The 17,821-nt window shown below is 42.7% G+C and overlaps 2 protein-coding genes and 1 long non-coding RNA gene across 3 annotated transcripts; all 3 read left to right on the top strand.

Annotated features, from left to right (window-relative positions):
* The first annotated feature begins 539 nt into the window (after window positions 1-539).
* On the top strand, window positions 540-11,560 carry LOC134176472 (uncharacterized). Its single transcript, XM_062643141.1, has 7 exons — window positions 540-1,182; window positions 4,790-5,827; window positions 5,896-6,006; window positions 6,665-6,907; window positions 6,973-7,068; window positions 7,127-7,426; window positions 10,554-11,560. Exons 1-7 carry the CDS (start codon window positions 540-542, stop codon window positions 11,384-11,386), a joined length of 3,264 nt encoding a protein of 1,087 aa, XP_062499125.1. The 3' UTR covers window positions 11,387-11,560.
* Window positions 7,732-9,030, top strand: LOC134198240 (uncharacterized). The gene has a single exon (XM_062667599.1). The coding sequence runs from the start codon at window positions 7,762-7,764 to the stop codon at window positions 9,028-9,030; it is 1,269 nt and encodes a 422-aa protein (XP_062523583.1). The 5' UTR covers window positions 7,732-7,761.
* Window positions 11,561-15,165: 3,605 nt separating the features above from the next.
* LOC134198138 (uncharacterized) lies at window positions 15,166-15,905 on the top strand. The gene is made up of 3 exons (XR_009972787.1): window positions 15,166-15,189; window positions 15,406-15,516; window positions 15,766-15,905. It is a non-coding gene; the product is annotated as an uncharacterized LOC134198138 (long non-coding RNA).
* The last annotated feature ends 1,916 nt before the right edge of the window (window positions 15,906-17,821 follow it).

Genomic DNA, 17,821 nt, shown 5'->3' with positions numbered 1-17,821 from the left:
AGACTCTTCACCTTGTACGTACTGTAGCTGTAAATTACGTGCTGATCCTATGTTAGTTTCTATCTATAAATTTGTGGCCAGCAGCACATTGATCTAGGGCATGCTTTTCTGTAGCTGTGTGTTGTATTGCATGCTCTTACAAAGTAATGCATGATTGCCCGATTTCATTGTTTTGTAGTTGACTACAATAGCTGCTTCTTTTGTCACATCGTTATCACTTGACTTGCACCAACACTTTCTCTAGCAGGGTACGAACGACTTGCAATTGATGCAACAATGAGCATCGTCGACGAACACAGCAATGGAAACGTTATCAAAGAGTCTAACTATGTAGATGAAGTCATATTTCAACAGAAGAGTAAACTTGTTTCGTTGTTTGTAACCTCTCGGGTGTCAAAAGTAAACTGTTGCTAAAACATGTGCGTTTGTTTGTTTGTGTGTGTGTGTGTGTGTGTGTGTGTGTGTGTGTGTGTGTGTGTGTTTGTGTGTGTGTGTGTGTGTGTGTGTGTGTGTGACTGCCCGCTTCGCTTCCTCTGCCTATGGCTATCATCTTTATCATAAGTAAACTCTTTAGTTGTCATTGTTGTCGATCTACAGAATATAAAGAGCCAAGTAATTCCGACAGAGTCAAACGGACGACATCTCACATTGTTGAAAATGTGATAGCGCGCCAAGATGGCGAATCAAGGCTTGTAACATGGTCGCTTACACGTGTAAGAGGTGTCATTCCTGTCCATCAATACAACATCTATCGCACCTTCACGCCTAGTGCTCAACTTGATATTACTCGTCTGAGCCCAGTCGCCACCATCAGTTCAAGCTCGACAAGGAAATGGAAAGATAACTGCAGGACAGAGGCAGTTTCTGTTCGTTATGCTGTAACCATCGTTGATTTGCATAACAAAGAACATACGGACTCTGCAGCACTGTCGGAATTGCTGCTGCTTGTTGGTTCTTTCATACCGGCAACACCCATTAGGATTTTGCTGACTGGTTCACGACGTAACACGTGTTGTGTTATATGTCACGACGTCGCGTTCAATTCAGATCTAAATGAATTTTTGCTAGCACATGATTGTGATACTGATGGGGATGGATACGGTGACGAGATATATGTAGTTAGAATGGATGCTTTTGGAAATCGCCTTGAATCGTTAAAGTTCACATCGTCTTCTCAACAAGGTAATGCGTGAGCAAATATGCTTGACACACACACACACACACACACACACACACACACACACACACACACACACACACACACACACACACACACACACACATACACACACACACACACACACACACACACACACACACACACACACACACAAACACACACACACACACACACACACACACACACACACACACACACACACACACACACACACACACACAAACACACCTTGAACCTTGAACCCACCCATTGTAAAAGTTATGATGGCGGTGTCCTTGAGCATAGAGCCCTGGAAAAATTACTGGAGCGTTTGATTAACTCTTACAAATCGGATGTGTCTGGTGAGGTCGCCTTTCTGACGAAAAAGTCTACCCCAAGGTCAAAGATAGTCACTGCTTCTGTTGTTGGCCGCACAATCATTGGTCCTTTTACGTTGACTTCTAACTCCTTTATCGCAGAATTTGTGCCACTGAGATTTATTCTTTGTCAGACTGTACCAATTATTCCCAATTTCAGCTAGTGGCTCGCAGGGTAGATGATATTCTATCACGCTAGCTCTTGGTCCCATGGCATGGTCTCCTCTTTTCTAACTCTCTAAACCATAATTGCTTGGTAATTTTTCTTCTCCCATTCTGCCTAGGTTTCTACGCCATCTTGGACGTTACTGCATCACTAAGTCTTCAAGTGGCTCTTTCATACCAATCTCAAATGCAAGTTGTTTAGAAGTAATTCTACCTTTTTATTGTTTGTATTTTGTCACCCTTAGTATAGTTCTTATGCACCGATTGTGAAAGAAACTCAGCCGCTTCATACGTGAGGCTTTGATAACCCGCGTTTCTGCTCCATAAAGCAAAACCAACAAAACCACAGAGGGGTAGACAGCCCTATTTGTTGACACAGATAAGTTAGAGTTCTGAAAGATTGGTTTCCTCAAGTACCCAAATACTCCATTCTGCGATTCGACTTGCTACATCCAGCGTTATTTCTCCATCATTCGCTATGATGATTCTGAGGTAGGAAAAGAGATTTACCATTTCTATAGAGTCAAGTCACTTCCATTCCGCAATAGTACATTATCACGTTCAACTGCATTTATTCCTACCACCATCCCTTTGGTCTCTTCAACACTTGCTGTCATTGTCCAATCTTTCACCGTGTCTAAGAAGTCAATAGCTGAATTCTCAAAGATTTTCCGAGAGGTTGTGTAAGTAGCTGCGTCATCAGCAAATTGTGATTCTGGTACCTTCACTACACTTATGTGTTTCTTTGCCGTTCGATCTCCAACTAACTTCCTCTTATGCTTAGATCTCTCCTTTACTCCAGCAGACGGGCATCGCTGCTTCCAGTTGTCAATTATAGTACTGTTTTACATGTCAAATAGTGTTGGAGCCAATGTCTAGCAGGGTGCATCCATGCTTCTAAGTAGTTCTTTCTTCTAAAACCGTGTGTTCATGACCTTCAACTGATTGGAAGCACAAAACTCTAGGAATTCCTCTCCAGCAACATTTCTTTCATCTAACACAAGAATTTCCAAAGTTTCTTGCCACAGATTCCTGAGTTACGTCGACCAACACGTGCATTGGGGTCATCCAAAATGATGAGAACATCCGACGATGACAATTTGTCTAAAGTATGCTATGGATCTTCTACAAGTCTGTTTCATCTGAGGAGAAGCTTTTGCTGTGGGAGCATACACTGGCATCACATTAACAAGGATGTCAGATCTCTTCCTGGAAATACCTGGTGTCCTGTACCCTACGCTGGCTACTTGCAAGCTGGCTGTGATTATCCTTCAACTTACTGCTTCCCATACGTCTCATGCGGCCTTTCATGCAGCGGTAGACTTTTCATCAAGAGCAATATCAACACCTTCTTTTCTTGTAGCATTCTCATTTCTAGTAGGCAACAGATGACCCAAGTGCTAAAGGTATATCCTTCCGCACGCCACAAATTACTACCGAACCACTTCGTCTCTTGAATTGCTACTATAGACACACTGTACCGCTTCTACTCTTTCATCAAAAAGTCCAATTTACGATGCACTGCTTGGAAATTTGACTAGGCTTCCTGAGGTCTCTTCCTACAAAGACGCTCATTTCATGCGCTCTCCACTAAAGATCTCACGTTCCATGTTACCACCAACCGACTGTTCCTTACACAGCTTTGTTGTTGCTTGTTTCTGACTTCTGTAGTCATTATCTCGTGCAATAATATTTAATTAATTTTACCGCCGCAACAATCTGGACTACTGCACACTATACTATACGTAGGAGCCGTTGATCAACTTTTAGCCTTAAACCTGTTCACAGTACGATGCTAACACGGCGTCCTGCATGCGTCTCGAACGCTGACAAACACGCTCACATGAGCGTCGGCGAAGACGCTGGCGCTGTTCCATTCATGGTATTGCGTCTCAAGAGCGTCAATCGCACAAAGAACACACTGCGACATTGGTCTGGCGCTGCCAAGTAACCACTTGCGAGCGTCGTGCGAGCGGACGCTGACATGTTCACAGTGTGACGCTATCGCTCGCTAATCGTCAGCGTCCAGGACGCTCGGAGGACGCTCGTGCTAGCGTCGTACTGTAAACCGGGCTTTAGGTCCAATATGACACCTACGTTAGCACACACACACACACACACACACACACACACACACACACACACACACACACACACACACACACACACACACACGCATGCACACACACACACACGCACGCACGCACGTACACACACGCACCCAAACACACACTTTGTTTTGACTTTTGCTGCGTTCATTCCATTGAGACACAATGCAAGCCAAGGGTCAGCATAGGCTAAGTTAGAGTGGTAAACTTGAAGGATGTCTGATGGTACCACTGCTTTTGGTTGTGGAGGTCTTGTTGATGAATATTTGATGGCAGTACTAACATTGCTATTCATGGATCGTCTATGGGAGTTCATAAGGCCAGCATTTCTTCACAACAGTAATACCACAACCATCAAAGCTTCAGTGTAGAGCGAACTCTGACGCCGTTTGCCTTGCTTTGCGGCGACGCTTCCGCGCATCCTTACGGTCTTTGTCTTGTTCATTCTTTTTGAAGTTACTTCCTGTGTGGCAGCCCAGATATTACTTTTACACTCATTCGTATCTTGTGCTTGTATCTAACAATCCTTCTCAAGTCTGAAATTTCTCAAACATTTTAGTACTAAATTATTTCATCTTATTCTCTGAGCTCCAACAGAACGTCTACCTTGAGATGATGCACACATCAAAATCGTCCTAAGTAGGTGACATGTTCAAGATGCGATCAATGATGGAGATCCTTTCTAGGCGGGCTATCTCAATGATGGAAAAGTCTCTAGTTCTGTCCTAATGGGACAGCACAGGTTTCGCATCAAGAAGCTGTGTTTACAGACAGACAGACAGACATACATACAGACAGAAAAAGACACGTGCACACGCACACACGCACGCACGCATGGACGTAGACTCTCACAGACATACACATACAGACACAGAAACAGACACAAACACACACAGACACACACAAAGACACACACAAAGACGCACACACACATACACACACACACGCGCGCGCATTTGCCATTTGTCGTTTCCTTTTAGATAAATCAATGGAAGGATGCCCAAAAGTAGCCTACAATCCCGTATACAAATCATTCATAGCAGCGTATCTCGTGCGTACTCCAAGCATCAATTCCAACAAATCGGTAATGTTTATACGAGTCATACCAAGCGGCCGCATAACTAGAAACCTACCCAGACCACGTCTAACTGTGCAAGGACGGACTCGCCAAAGACAAGCAGCAGACATAAACAAACTTTCACCAGTCATATTCAACCCAGTCACGAACGGTTACGTGGTAGCAGTTCAAATTGTCAAACCACACGACGTCATAGAAATCCTAGCCATCTACCTCGACCAAGACGGCCAAGTACAGTCAGGAGGTTCAGCGTTCTCCTATAAAGTACATGTCAAGCAACCAAATCTCGCCTACCACAAAGAGAGCAGGAGCATCGTGTTTGTATCACAGCTAGACAAAACCTACACAAGTACCTCAAACGGTAAACACTTTATCGTCATGCGAACGGAACCAGCGTCTGGAAAAAGTATAGATGTCGGTCCTCGGACATCGATATTAGTTGCCACCACTTCCATCGAACATTCGTCCATCAGTATACGCGAAGACAGCGTCGACAAGTGCTTTCGCGTTTGCTATCTCGTCACAAACAAAGACGGTTTGAGAGTGCCAAGGTGTAGCAAGTTGTGCGCTGTCGGATCACAAGGATGGAGAAGCTCGGATGTCGATTATTCGTTTCATGTCTGCAATGCAATGGCAGACAATTCGATTGTAATCGACTATCCACGTAATGGTGCTATCTTTGCCTTGTGGGAAGAGAGAAAAAGAGGCTATAACCGTCTGCATGGATACTACATAAACCCTATACATTTTCAACAGAGTCTACTGGCCACCATTCCGACAAATCCGTATGCTGTTTACAGAGAGAGTGACGGGCAAGTGTGCGTTAGCTGGAAGTATATCTCTAAAAAGGATACCTGCAGTAAAGTTGCATTCAGGTGCTTTACAAGGTCGATCAATTGCGATGATCCGTGCAGCTGTCGGAGCAAATTCCCGGTTTGTGGTAAGACGTTGCATGGACAGACGTTTCTCATTTGGCATTGCTCTTGAGGCTTCTGGTTGATGTCGTAGGCGAGTGTGGCTATCAGATATGCGACTCGAATGCTAACTGTACTGCAGCGCGGCAATGCAGATGCAGAAGTGAGTTGGGATACACGGGAACCGGCACCTCTTGCCAATTTGGTAGGTACAAGCAGAGCCCTCAATATTTCAAAGCGTTTAAATTCATGTAATGCTTGGCTGTGTTCTGCTGTGCTTGTCTACGTGCACTCTGTTACTAACAGTAGAAACGAACGTTGATATACTATATAAATACAGCAGGTAGTGCCGTTTATTGTTAGTGTGAGCTCTAATTATCATCGATGTCATTACTCGTACTGGGGCAAATTGCTAATATTAATAATCAAATTTATATGAATTAATTTTTTATGTAAACTTGCTCCGGTTAACTGAAAGATAATCCATTAGGGTCTGCATTCAGAAATAGGTAACTATAGAACCATCCGCGAATGGGTGCATGGGTTCAACAACTCACCAATGGGTTGAACCATGCATTCCCAAATGGGTAAGGTGAAACAATCGCGAATTCTTCAACAGACTGCAGAGTAGAGCACGTCAAACAACATTCTTTTCTAATGCTAGTAACGAACTGCATAAGCAAGCACAGCTGCGACAGCAGAACCATTAATAGAGTAGGTTAATTCATGCACAGCAAGGACGATTCTTCGAATTCTCGGCTTCCAGACTATACTTGCAGTTGTTTGCCACAATAATATCGTGCATGCATGGTTTTCAGAAGGCTTGTATAGCTGTCGAAGTGAGGATGCTAATATTGTTTCAGATCCTTGCACACCAGAGCGAGGCGCATGCTCGGACAAGGAAAACTGCACACCGAATGGCCATTCTGCTGTCTGCACGTGCAAGAATGGATACAAAAGAGTGAAAGGCGTGTGCATTGTTTCAGATCCCTGCGCTACCGGTGTTCACGATTGCGACATCAATGCCTACTGTGAACGAATTCAAGGACGCGAGTACAAATGCCATTGCTATAAGAATTTTATCGGCAACGGAAGAGTCTGTGTTGGTAAGTCCTTGCTGACACCATTACGTTTGTGTTTGAGTAATAAGATAGTCTTTGTCGATGTCCAGATGCAAGGCAGTGTCATCAAAATGCTAACCGTGACAATGGCAAATGCACTTGCAATCGCGGATATGTCGGAAGCGGAGCTTTTTGCTGCAAACTAAGTAAAACAGTAAATTCTCGATTTCTCATTTAAGCATACCGCAAATCTTTTTCTACTAGATTTCCAAGACAAGATTGTAACACTTGGCAAGTCTGTCAATCTGGTGTTCGAAGTATCTTGTTTAGGTAAATTCCTAGACTATACTCAATTTCAATGGTTCCACAAGGAAGACTCGTTACCAATTGACACAAGATCTCGTAGCAGTAAGTATTCACTTACAAGACGAGACACTTTTCTTCGAATAAGAAACATTACGAGAAACCAGCTAGGACAGTATAGAGTACAGTTTCATGTGGGCAATGAAGGACCGTTTACAGCTTCAGCAAGAGTCGACGTGGACGGACCGAAGGGAAAGTGCGGTAAGGCAAGATATGGTAGCAATCGTACATGTAGAAATAGGATTTAGCATCAGTCTTTATGTCAGCGGTATTAAACGATTATTGATGCATATTTGTTTTTCCGTGTACTGCCTTGTTGTTGACGTACAAACAGACAGACAAACAGACAGACAGACAGACAGACAGACAGACAGACAGACAGACAGACAGACAGACAGACAGACAGACAGACGGACAGACGACGGACGGACGGACGTACGGACGGACAAGAAAGACGGACAGACAGACAGACAGACAGACAGACAGACAGACAGACAGACAATCAGCTGGCCAACCTTGAAGACCCACAAAGTGCAATGCTGCTCTTAAGACATTGCCATGTGCCAAGGATGACTCACCTAACAAGATCTGTAGCTCCACAGTATCTCAGCAGCGCCACATCTCTTCACGACCATCAGACAAGACAGACATTCGTTGAAATACTCAAGTATGGGCCAATCCAGGAAGATCGGTGGTTACAAGCTACCCTTCCAATCAGACACGGAGGCTTCGGAATGACCTCTATCAAGGAGATATGTCAACTAGCCTTCGTTTCGAGCTGGGCTCACACACTGTCAGCTTTACCCAAACGATTTCCAAACATGGAAAAGATATTGGATGATCTAGTTTTCCATCCTGATACGACAGGTTCTATTGGTTGCGACTTACAACGCGCCACTCCTCCTGACAAGTCTCTTATAGATTTACTTGACAATCCTAACAGACTGCAGCAAAAGTTAACACGCCAATATACTACATCAGTTGCTACTTACGTTGTGGAACACGCTCCTCTTCCGAGGGACTTGGCTCGTCTACGTTCACTACGAGGAAATGGTGCTGGCGCCTGGCTTACTGCAATCCCCGAATCGACAAATCTCGCATTTGAACCTTACGAATATCGTTTGGCGTGTTTGTTGAGGATGGGGTTGCAGCTGCCAGCTGTCAGCTGGATACAAGAGTGTAATTGTGGGTCGGTGTTGGACGATATGGGATATCACCTCCTCACTTGTAAAAAAGGCGGAGGACCGGTTTGGTCCCATGATTCAGTGGTGAGCAACTGGGACGACTGCCTGCGGCAATTGAAAATTCATCACAAAAGAGAGCCAAGAGACCGGTATAGTAACAGCAACAACCGGCCTGATATCGTGGTATTTGATGTCGGTACGGGGGCCAACACAGAGTTAGATGTTGCTCTGTCACATCCCTGGGCATCAGACATACTCTGTCAAGCAGCATTGAGAGATGGAGCAGCTGCAACGAGAAGAGAGGACAGGAAGTTTTCGAAATATAGTCAAATTAAGCTTCCTGGCATGGCATCTATGAAGTTTGTCCCTCTTGTTATGGAACATTTTGACCGTTGGGGTGATGAAGCGATCAAGTACCTCCAGGAGCTTTCGCAAAGATCAACCGACGACGCAGGGAATCACAATTCTAAGGCATTTATGTGTTATTGGCGAAAACGCTTTTCGACAACGCTGCAGAAGTGCAATGCAAAGACGATCTGCAAGAAAATATTGACATTAACTTCCAATGACAATAGAAATATAGATATAGATGACTTCCTTACACAGTTTTTTATTCATTAGCTTAGTAGTTATGGCCAGAAAAGGCTTTAAAGCAGTAGCACAGCTTGTTAGCCATGAACATAGTTTGTAATAGTAGTCATGTATGAAAATATATTATATGACAGACAGACAGACAGACAGACAGACAAACAGACAACAGATATACAGACAGACATTAACAGTTGATTTGTTCATCTTCACCCGAAAAAATATCTGTTGCCCTTGCCAATACATTCTATGGTGGCTGTGGCGCAGCTCTAAAAGGAAAACAACCAGACACTGTCAATATAGTTATTAAGCTACACTAATTCCCACTTAGAACTAAAACACCATGTAAAAGACAGATTAACAAACAGACAGACAGACAAGGGACAGACGGACGGACGGATGGACAGACAGGCAGGCAGGCAGACAGACAGACAGACCGACAGAACGTAGACAGCAGGCAGACAGGCAGTCAGGCATTCCGACAGACAAACATACAGACAGACCTATAGACATATGTACCTACATACTTACATGCATACATACATACATACATACATACATGCATACATACATACATACATACATACATACATACAGACAGACAGACAGACAGACAGACAGACAGACAGACAGACAGACAGACGGACAGGCAGTTAGACAGACAGACAAGACGGACAGACAGACAGACAGACAAGACGGACAGACAGACAGACAGACAGACAGACAGAAAGACAGACTGTTTGAGTCAACTGCAATTACATCACGTAAAAGAACCCAGAGAAAGGTATGTCAATTCTGAAGACAGATCAGACATAGTCGTATTCGATTCGGCATCGGGGATGGATCTTGAATTGGATGTTGCTCTAGCGCGTCCCTGGAGCAATGAAATAGAAGGCTTATCAGCTACAACTCAGAGAGAAGCGGCAACCAGAAGAGAAATCTGAAGATCAAAAAGTACAACCAGGAGCTCTTGCCTGGAGGTTTTCGACCGGCATTTGTGCCTGTAGTCTTCGAACATTTTGGCTGTTGGGGAGAGAAAGCTCAAGACTATTTGAAGAAACTGTCACAGCTATCAAGAGACGAAGACGGAAAGCCAAATGCATCAACCTTCAAGACATACCGGAGACCTGTGTTTTCTGTGTGTCTACAACGATCAAATGCTAGAGTGATTGCAAGAAAAGTAAAGAAGGTTGTTTCAAGAGACAGCAACATAAAACATAAATGGTTGTAGGTAGAACCAAGCCCTATTGGCTTGTGTAGTATTTAGTTGCTTTGCTTAGATGGTGTATAATGGTTCAATGTTTGAAAATATATGTATTGACAGACAGACAGACAGACAGACATACAGATAGACAGACAGACAGACAGACAGACAGACAGACAAACAGACAGACAAACGAACCGACACACAGAAAACATACAAACAGAGTTATCCATACATCCCTCCATATATGTATACGTACATACGAGTACATACAGACAAACAGACAGATGACAGACACGCACATAAACAATAATTGTTATGTACGTTGTCCAATGCTGTTGTGCTTGCATAGATTGTGGACGTTCCGGGAGAGTCGGTACGCGGATCGCTCCAGGTGGCAAAACTGCTACAGCCGGGGAGTATCCATGGCACGCCATGTTGTGCGGAAGGAAGGGCGTCTTCTGCGGAGGAGTGATGATCAGCAAGTGCTGCATTCTGACGGCAGCGCACTGCGTGAAAGGGCCAGGTGCAAACAGCGAGTTCAACACAAAAAGAGGCACGAGCCTCAAGATCTGTCTGGGACGAGCATGTGGCAACTGCAGCCAAGGATACTACGATCCCAAAAACCGAAGAAACAGGAAGGAGGCCCAGTGTTTCAAAGCTCACCGGATCAAAATCCATCCCGGCTATATATACAACGCCACTCACTTAGAGAACGACATCGCCATCGTTCAGTTGAGACCCGACAAGTGCATCAAATGTGTTACGTCTAGCGCCTCACCGGTTTGCCTGCCTGTGGCGACCCGAGACGCGTCCTATCTACAGCCTGGAAGTAAAGCGTGGGTGTCAGGATGGGGGGAGATCCGCCTAGGACAAGGTCCGTCGCACTGCTTGAGAAAGGGTCGCACGGAAATCGTTGAGAGAGACAGATGTAGAGCTTACTACGCGCGAGAATCGTATACAATCAGTAGAAATCAGATGTGTGCTCTTGACGAGAAAGGTCCGTGTAACGGAGACAGCGGAGGCCCACTGATTTTCAAGAATAAGCAATATGATAACCGATTTGTGTTGGCTGGTCTAGTGAGTTGGGGAAAGGGTTGCGGACGCAGCGACACCTATGGAGTTTACTCAGACGTCTCTCATTTTCTCGACTGGATTTACCAAAAATGCAGCGATTATAAGTAGGCCTCAATCTAGCCAGTGATTGCTGCAGCGCGTAGCAAGAAACTCACAAACTGATGATCAACTTTTCTGCCTTGTCTTCATTTTGTTGATGTTTAGTAGTTTACTCTGTTTTCGTCCGCATAACAATATTTGGTTATATGCCAATATGCTTGCCGAGATCATTCAATTCTAGAATTTGTCTCTTCGAGAGTTGTGTTACATACTCGTTTAATTAATATGCACGTGCATGGAGACTGCTCCTCTAGTGTCGGCTGTAGTTTGTTGTAATTTTGTCATTTTGTTGTATCTACCCAAGGCGTAAAACGCTAGGCAAGGTACTATACAGCTGCGGCGGCCGATCACGTGACGTACAGCCGACTGGTCGACTTGTTCCGCTTACTGACTTCCGGGATCGAAGGTAGATCGATTTTACTTTACTAACTAGTAAGAAGGCAGATGATACTACGACAGAAGTAGAAATAGCAAGAGTGTATATATATATATATATATATATATATATATATATATATATATATATATATATTGCTGCTACAGTTTACTAATTAATTAAATAATTAATTAACAAATAGCATTTTCTAACTCAAACAGATGAGCAATTATTTAAATCAATTACGTATACAACGTATATATCTTATGTATCTATTATAAATAGCTAATCTGTCCCTCTGTTTATCGGTCTCTCTGTCTTTGTCACACAAATCGCGCCAAATCTGCTACTCCAATCGCCACGGAACTGCTTAAAGATCGAGTTTCATACTACGATGCAAATGAACGTTTCGACTCTAAGAAATGCTTTTAGAATTTTTTTTAGATACAGAAACCAACCCTATATATATATATATATATATATATATATTAGCTACAAGCGAGATTGCTCCTAGTGTGTTGAATTGTTGATGTCAAAAGAATAGATAATATTCTGACCAAATAGTCTAAATAAAACTAGGGTTTCCTCTCAATACAACAATATTATTGGACAAACTTTCATCTCTTTACCAAGTAACCAAAGAGCATGACCATGAAGATGATTGGACTTAGCAATACATGCGGTCACGAAACTGTTCTGTTGTGGCTAGCGCAGATTACTTTCATCTTTTGTCGATAGACGATGTCGCGAGGCTGCTTGTTCCTATTGATATTTCTTGAGATTTGCTTATTTCTAGTGTTTACACTTCATACTTCAGTTAACTAAGCAAGGAATCTTCGCACAGTAAACTAACAAGACGTACTCACAAAGATGCCCCATGCAGAGTCAATGAATGTATCCAGTCTAGAGACAGTAGGGCGTTGTGGTTTCTTCTTTCATTGCTACTCAGCAATTATTGATGTATTCTACTAAACCTTTAATTTGTTGAAGTTGTCAATACAGAAAAGATGACTTTCTAGCTATAAAATCAGCAGACCATCAGCACGCGAGGGAATTCCCCGTCGTGACTACTTGCAAACACGGGGACAGGAAGTGGAGCATGACTTGCTTTACATGCGTCCCATTTCAGCAGAGAATGCAATAGCAACGCGTCTTGCACTAGCAAAAGCCTGCTTTGCACTAAATAACGTAAAGATTGTGTTCTACGGGTTGCAATTTCGTGGCTGCAAAGTGCGGTGAACTAATTGTCGACAAAGGAAACGCATCAGACGTCATCAACGCTTCTAACGAAACGGATCAATTAGTGACATCACAGACTGGTAAGAGTTACCAATCTCAATACTCAGGTGTGTCTACTTTAGCCTTGCTCCCAATTCCTATCTCTCGCTCTCACCCTAACTAACTAAATTGTGAGGGTGCGTCCGTACACGTGGTTAGGGAAAGAGTTATGTCAATGTTCAAGTGGACGTCACAATCTGGGCTATATAAATATATAAAATATAGATATACAAAACGATAAGAATTGGTTGCTTATAAATTTAAAAAAATTGTACATAAACTAAAAATTTAAACGATTAAAAATACATTACAAATTTAAAATAATAGTAAATAAAGTAAAAATTTAAAAATAAAAAGTAAATAAAATTTAAAAACCAAAAATAAAAATTGTTTTTATACACGTGGAAATTGTTAATTAAAAATAAAAAATATTTTTAGTTAAAATTTTTAAAATAACAAAAATAAACAATAAAATAACAAAAATGGTTCTTTGCTAAAGCATGACAATGGGATACGAGTGGTAGTACCATCTGCAATTCGCCATATTTAGTTACAACAGCTTCATAGGGCACACGTCGGAGCTGATCGAATGAAAGAAGTTGCTCGACGTTATCTATGGTGGCCAGCAATAGACCGAGATATCGAAGCGATGGTTCGTAAATGTGATATTTGCGCGCTCTAGCGGAACAATACTCCAACAACGCCCCTAAATCCTTCGGAGTTTCCTGATTATCCTTGGCAGCGTTTGAATTCGGACTTTGCTGGACCTTTCTAAAATTAGATGTGGTTAATTGACATTGATGCTCATTCAAAATGGCCAGAAGTTGTTAATCTCGAGGTTGGGCAACAGATACCACACAAACCATTGCCGCTTTAAGTCGAATGATGGCTTGGTTTGGAATACCTCAACAAGTAGTACCTGCTAACGATTCCCAGTTCGCGTCGGAAGCATTTCAAGAATTCTGCAAATCGAACGGGATCTTATATTCTCGAAATCCCCTTATCATCCACAATGTAATGGGCAGGCTGAGCGATTCATTTAATCATTCAAGAATTCAGTACGCAAAAGGCGGGAAAAGCGAAACGCAAAACTAGATAACGTTGTTGATCAATTTCTGTCTGTCTATAGAAATACTTGTCATCAGACGACAGGAGCGATACCAGCTAAACCTCTTCTGGGACGGCATCTAAGATGTTTATTAGACCTTCTTCCGTCTTCGCCTGTTTGTTCTCTCGAAACATCGCTGAAAAGAAAGTGCAAAGGTACGAGCAAAACAGAAAGAATTTTATGATCGTAGGTCAAGATCTCGAGAACCTTTCGAATTGGAGATGCTGCTCTACTTCAACACCAAACAAGGTCAAGAAAAACCGAAACGTAAACCAGCTACAGTTACTGGAATTTTTGACAAACTGTATTATTCTGTGAAATTGAATGATCAGGTTACAGAACGAAAAGTGCACATTGATCAGCTGCAAGCAAGACCTACACAAGTATCAAGTCAGTAACTAGTTCCTGGTTTTAATAATCGTTTTAGGAAACTTACAAAAGCAATCCTACTAATAGAAATGCCTCTGATCACAGCGAAATCCCTAATGAGAGCAGTCAGAACAAGAGGCTGTATGCGAACCGAGATGGATTTTCAGCAGGTCTACGAAAGGACAACCTCGTAGATGATATGGTGAATGGGTATGACTGGAGACAAGTTAAGTATTGTTACTAAATTATTTAGAAAGAAAGGATATTGTAGTATCATAGTTATTGTAGTAAATATATAGATATTAATGACCGGTATTTTGCAGTCACTAGACTAACAAGGACTAGCAAGTTGTGTTAGTATACTTTGTGTGTTGTCTCTGTGTCACCTCGCAGATAGATTGACAATGGACAGACAACCAGACATAAACACGGGCACGCAGTAATGTTTAACTTAATAAATGTTTAGAGTAAGTTTATTGGCTAGCGCGCGTTAACATTTGTCTTATTGGTTGTCTGCCTCGACAGAACGGTTAACGGACGCGCATAATCACCTGCCTGCATCATTTACACGTTCACTAAACAATGGAAAGGCATGGAATCTTCTTCTTTCTCGCGCTTCTTTCTCTTCCAGGTCAGCGGCAGACTCTACACCTTGTACGCAGTGTAGCTGTAAATTACATGGTAATCCTAAGTTATTTTCTATTTAAAAATTTGTGGTCAGCAGCACCTTGGTCTAGGGCATGCTTTTCTGTAGATGTACGTTGCATTGCATGTTGTTACAAAGTATAAATGCATGCATATTCTTGTCCGATCTAATTGTACTGTAGCTTGACTACAATAGCTGCTGCTTTTGTCACATTGTTATCACTTGACTTGCACCACCTTTTCCTCTAGCAGGATACGGACGACTTGCAGTTGATGAAGCAATAAGCGTCGTCGACGAAGACAACTATGGAAACGTTATCAAACAGTCTAGCAATGAAGATGAAGTCATGTTTCAACCAAAGAGTAAACTTGTTTTTTGTTTGTAACCTTCGGGTGTTAAAATTATATTATTGCTAAAGCGTGTGTGTTTGTGTGTGTGTGTGTGTGTGTGTGTGTGTGTGTGTGTGTGTGTGTGTGTGTGAGTGTGCGTATGTGTGCGTGCGTCTGCGTGTGTGTGTGAGAGAGTGACCGCCCGGTTCGCTTCCTCTGCCTATGGCTATCATCTTTTTATCTTAAGCAAACTATTTAATTGCCATTGTTGTTGAATTACAGATCATCAAGAGCCAAGAATTTCCGATAGAGTCAAACGGACGACATCTCACATTGTTGAAAATGTGATAGCGCGCCAAGATGGCGAATCGAGACTTGTAACGTGGTCGCTTGCACGTGCAGGAGGTGTCATTCCTGTCAATCAATACAACATCTATCGCACCTTCACGCCTAGTGCTCAACTTGATATTACTCGTCTGAGCCCAGTCGCCAACATCAGCTCAACCTTGCCAAGAGAATGGAAAGATAACTGCAGGACAGAGGCAGTTTCTCTTCGTTATGCTGTAACCATTGTTGATTTGCATAACAAAGAACATACGGACTCTGCAGCACTGTCGGAACTGCTGCTGCTTGTTGGATCTTTCATACCGGCAACACCCATTAGGAATTTGCTGACTGGTTCACGACTTAACAAGTGTTGTGTTATATGTCACGACGTCGCGTTCAATTCAGATTTAAATGAATTTTTGCTAGCACATGATTGTGATACTGATGAGGATGGATACGGTGACGAGATATATGTAGTTAGACTGGATGCCTTTGGAAATCGCCTTGAATCGTTAAAGTTCACATCGTCTTCTCAACAAGGTAATGCGTGAGCAAATATGCTTGACACACACACACACACACACACACACACACACACACACACACACACACACACACACACACACACACACACACACACACACAAACACACACCACACACACACACACACACACACACCACACACCTTGAACTTTGAACCCGCCCATTTTAAATATCATGATGGCGGTGTCCTTGAGCATAGAGCCCTGGACAAATGACTAGAGTGTTCATTAGCTTTTACAGAATCAGCTGTGTCTGGTGAGGTCGCCCTTCTGACGAAAAACTCCACCACAAGGTCAAAGATAGTAACTGCTTCTGTTGTTGGCCGCACAATCATTGGTCCTCTCACGTTGACTTCTAATTACTTTATCGCAGAATTTGTGCCACTGAGATTTATCCTGTGCTAGACTGTACCAATTATCCCCTATTCGAGCTAGTGGCTCGCAGAGCAGATGATATTCAATCACGCTACCTCTTCTTGGCCCCATTGCATGGTCTCTATTTTTTAGCTCTCTAAACAATAACATCTTTGCTAGTCTTTCCTCTTCCATTCTGCATGCCTAGGGGTCTAAGCCATCTCAGACGGTACTCCTCCACTAAGTCTTCAAGCGGCTCTTCCATACCAAACTCACATGCAAGTTGTTTAGAAGTAATTCTATGTTTTTATTGTTTGTATTTTTCACTCTTAGTATAGTTCATATGCACCAATTCTGAAACAAACGAACTCAGCCGGTTCATACATGAGGCCTTGATAGTCCAAGTGTCTGCTCCATAAAGCAAAAACAACAAAACCACAGAGCAGTAGACAGACCTATTTGCTGACACAGATAAGTTAGAGTTCTGAAAGATTGGTTTCCTCAAGCACCCAAATGCTCTATTTAGCAATTCGACTTGCTACATCCAATGTTAATTCCCCATCATTCGCTATGATGCTTAAGAGGTAGGGTAAACTATTTACCATTTCTATAGAGTCAAGTCCCTTTCCATCCGCAATAGTACATTGTCACTTTCAACTGCATTTATTCCTACCACCATACCTTTGGTCTTTTCAACACTTACTGTCATTCCCCAATCTTTCACCGTGTCTAATAACTCAATGGCTGAATTCTCAAAGATTTTCCGAGAGGTTGTGTAAGTAGCTGTGTCATCTGCAAATTGTGATTCTGTTACCTTCACTACACTTATGTGTTTCTTTGCCGTCCGATCTACTACTAACCTCCCCCCATGCTTAGATCTCACATTCACTCCAGTGGATGGGCATTGCTGCCTCTAGTTTTCAATTACAGTGCTGGTGTACATCTCAAAGAGTGTTGGAGCCAATGTGTAAGGCGATTCTTTACTTAAAACCATCAGTGTATATGACGAACCAACTCTGACTACTGCGCTCATACCATCATGTAATAAATGATCTGATGGTTTGAAGCATGGTAGGAGGCACACCAATCTTCTCCAACACTCTCTAGAGAGAGA

The sequence above is a fragment of the Corticium candelabrum genome, chromosome 2, assembly GCF_963422355.1.
Source record: "Corticium candelabrum chromosome 2, ooCorCand1.1, whole genome shotgun sequence".
NCBI lineage: Eukaryota > Metazoa > Porifera > Homoscleromorpha > Homosclerophorida > Plakinidae > Corticium > Corticium candelabrum.
Note: the sequence above shows the minus strand (reverse complement) of the source record. Positions and strands in the feature narration are given on the sequence as shown.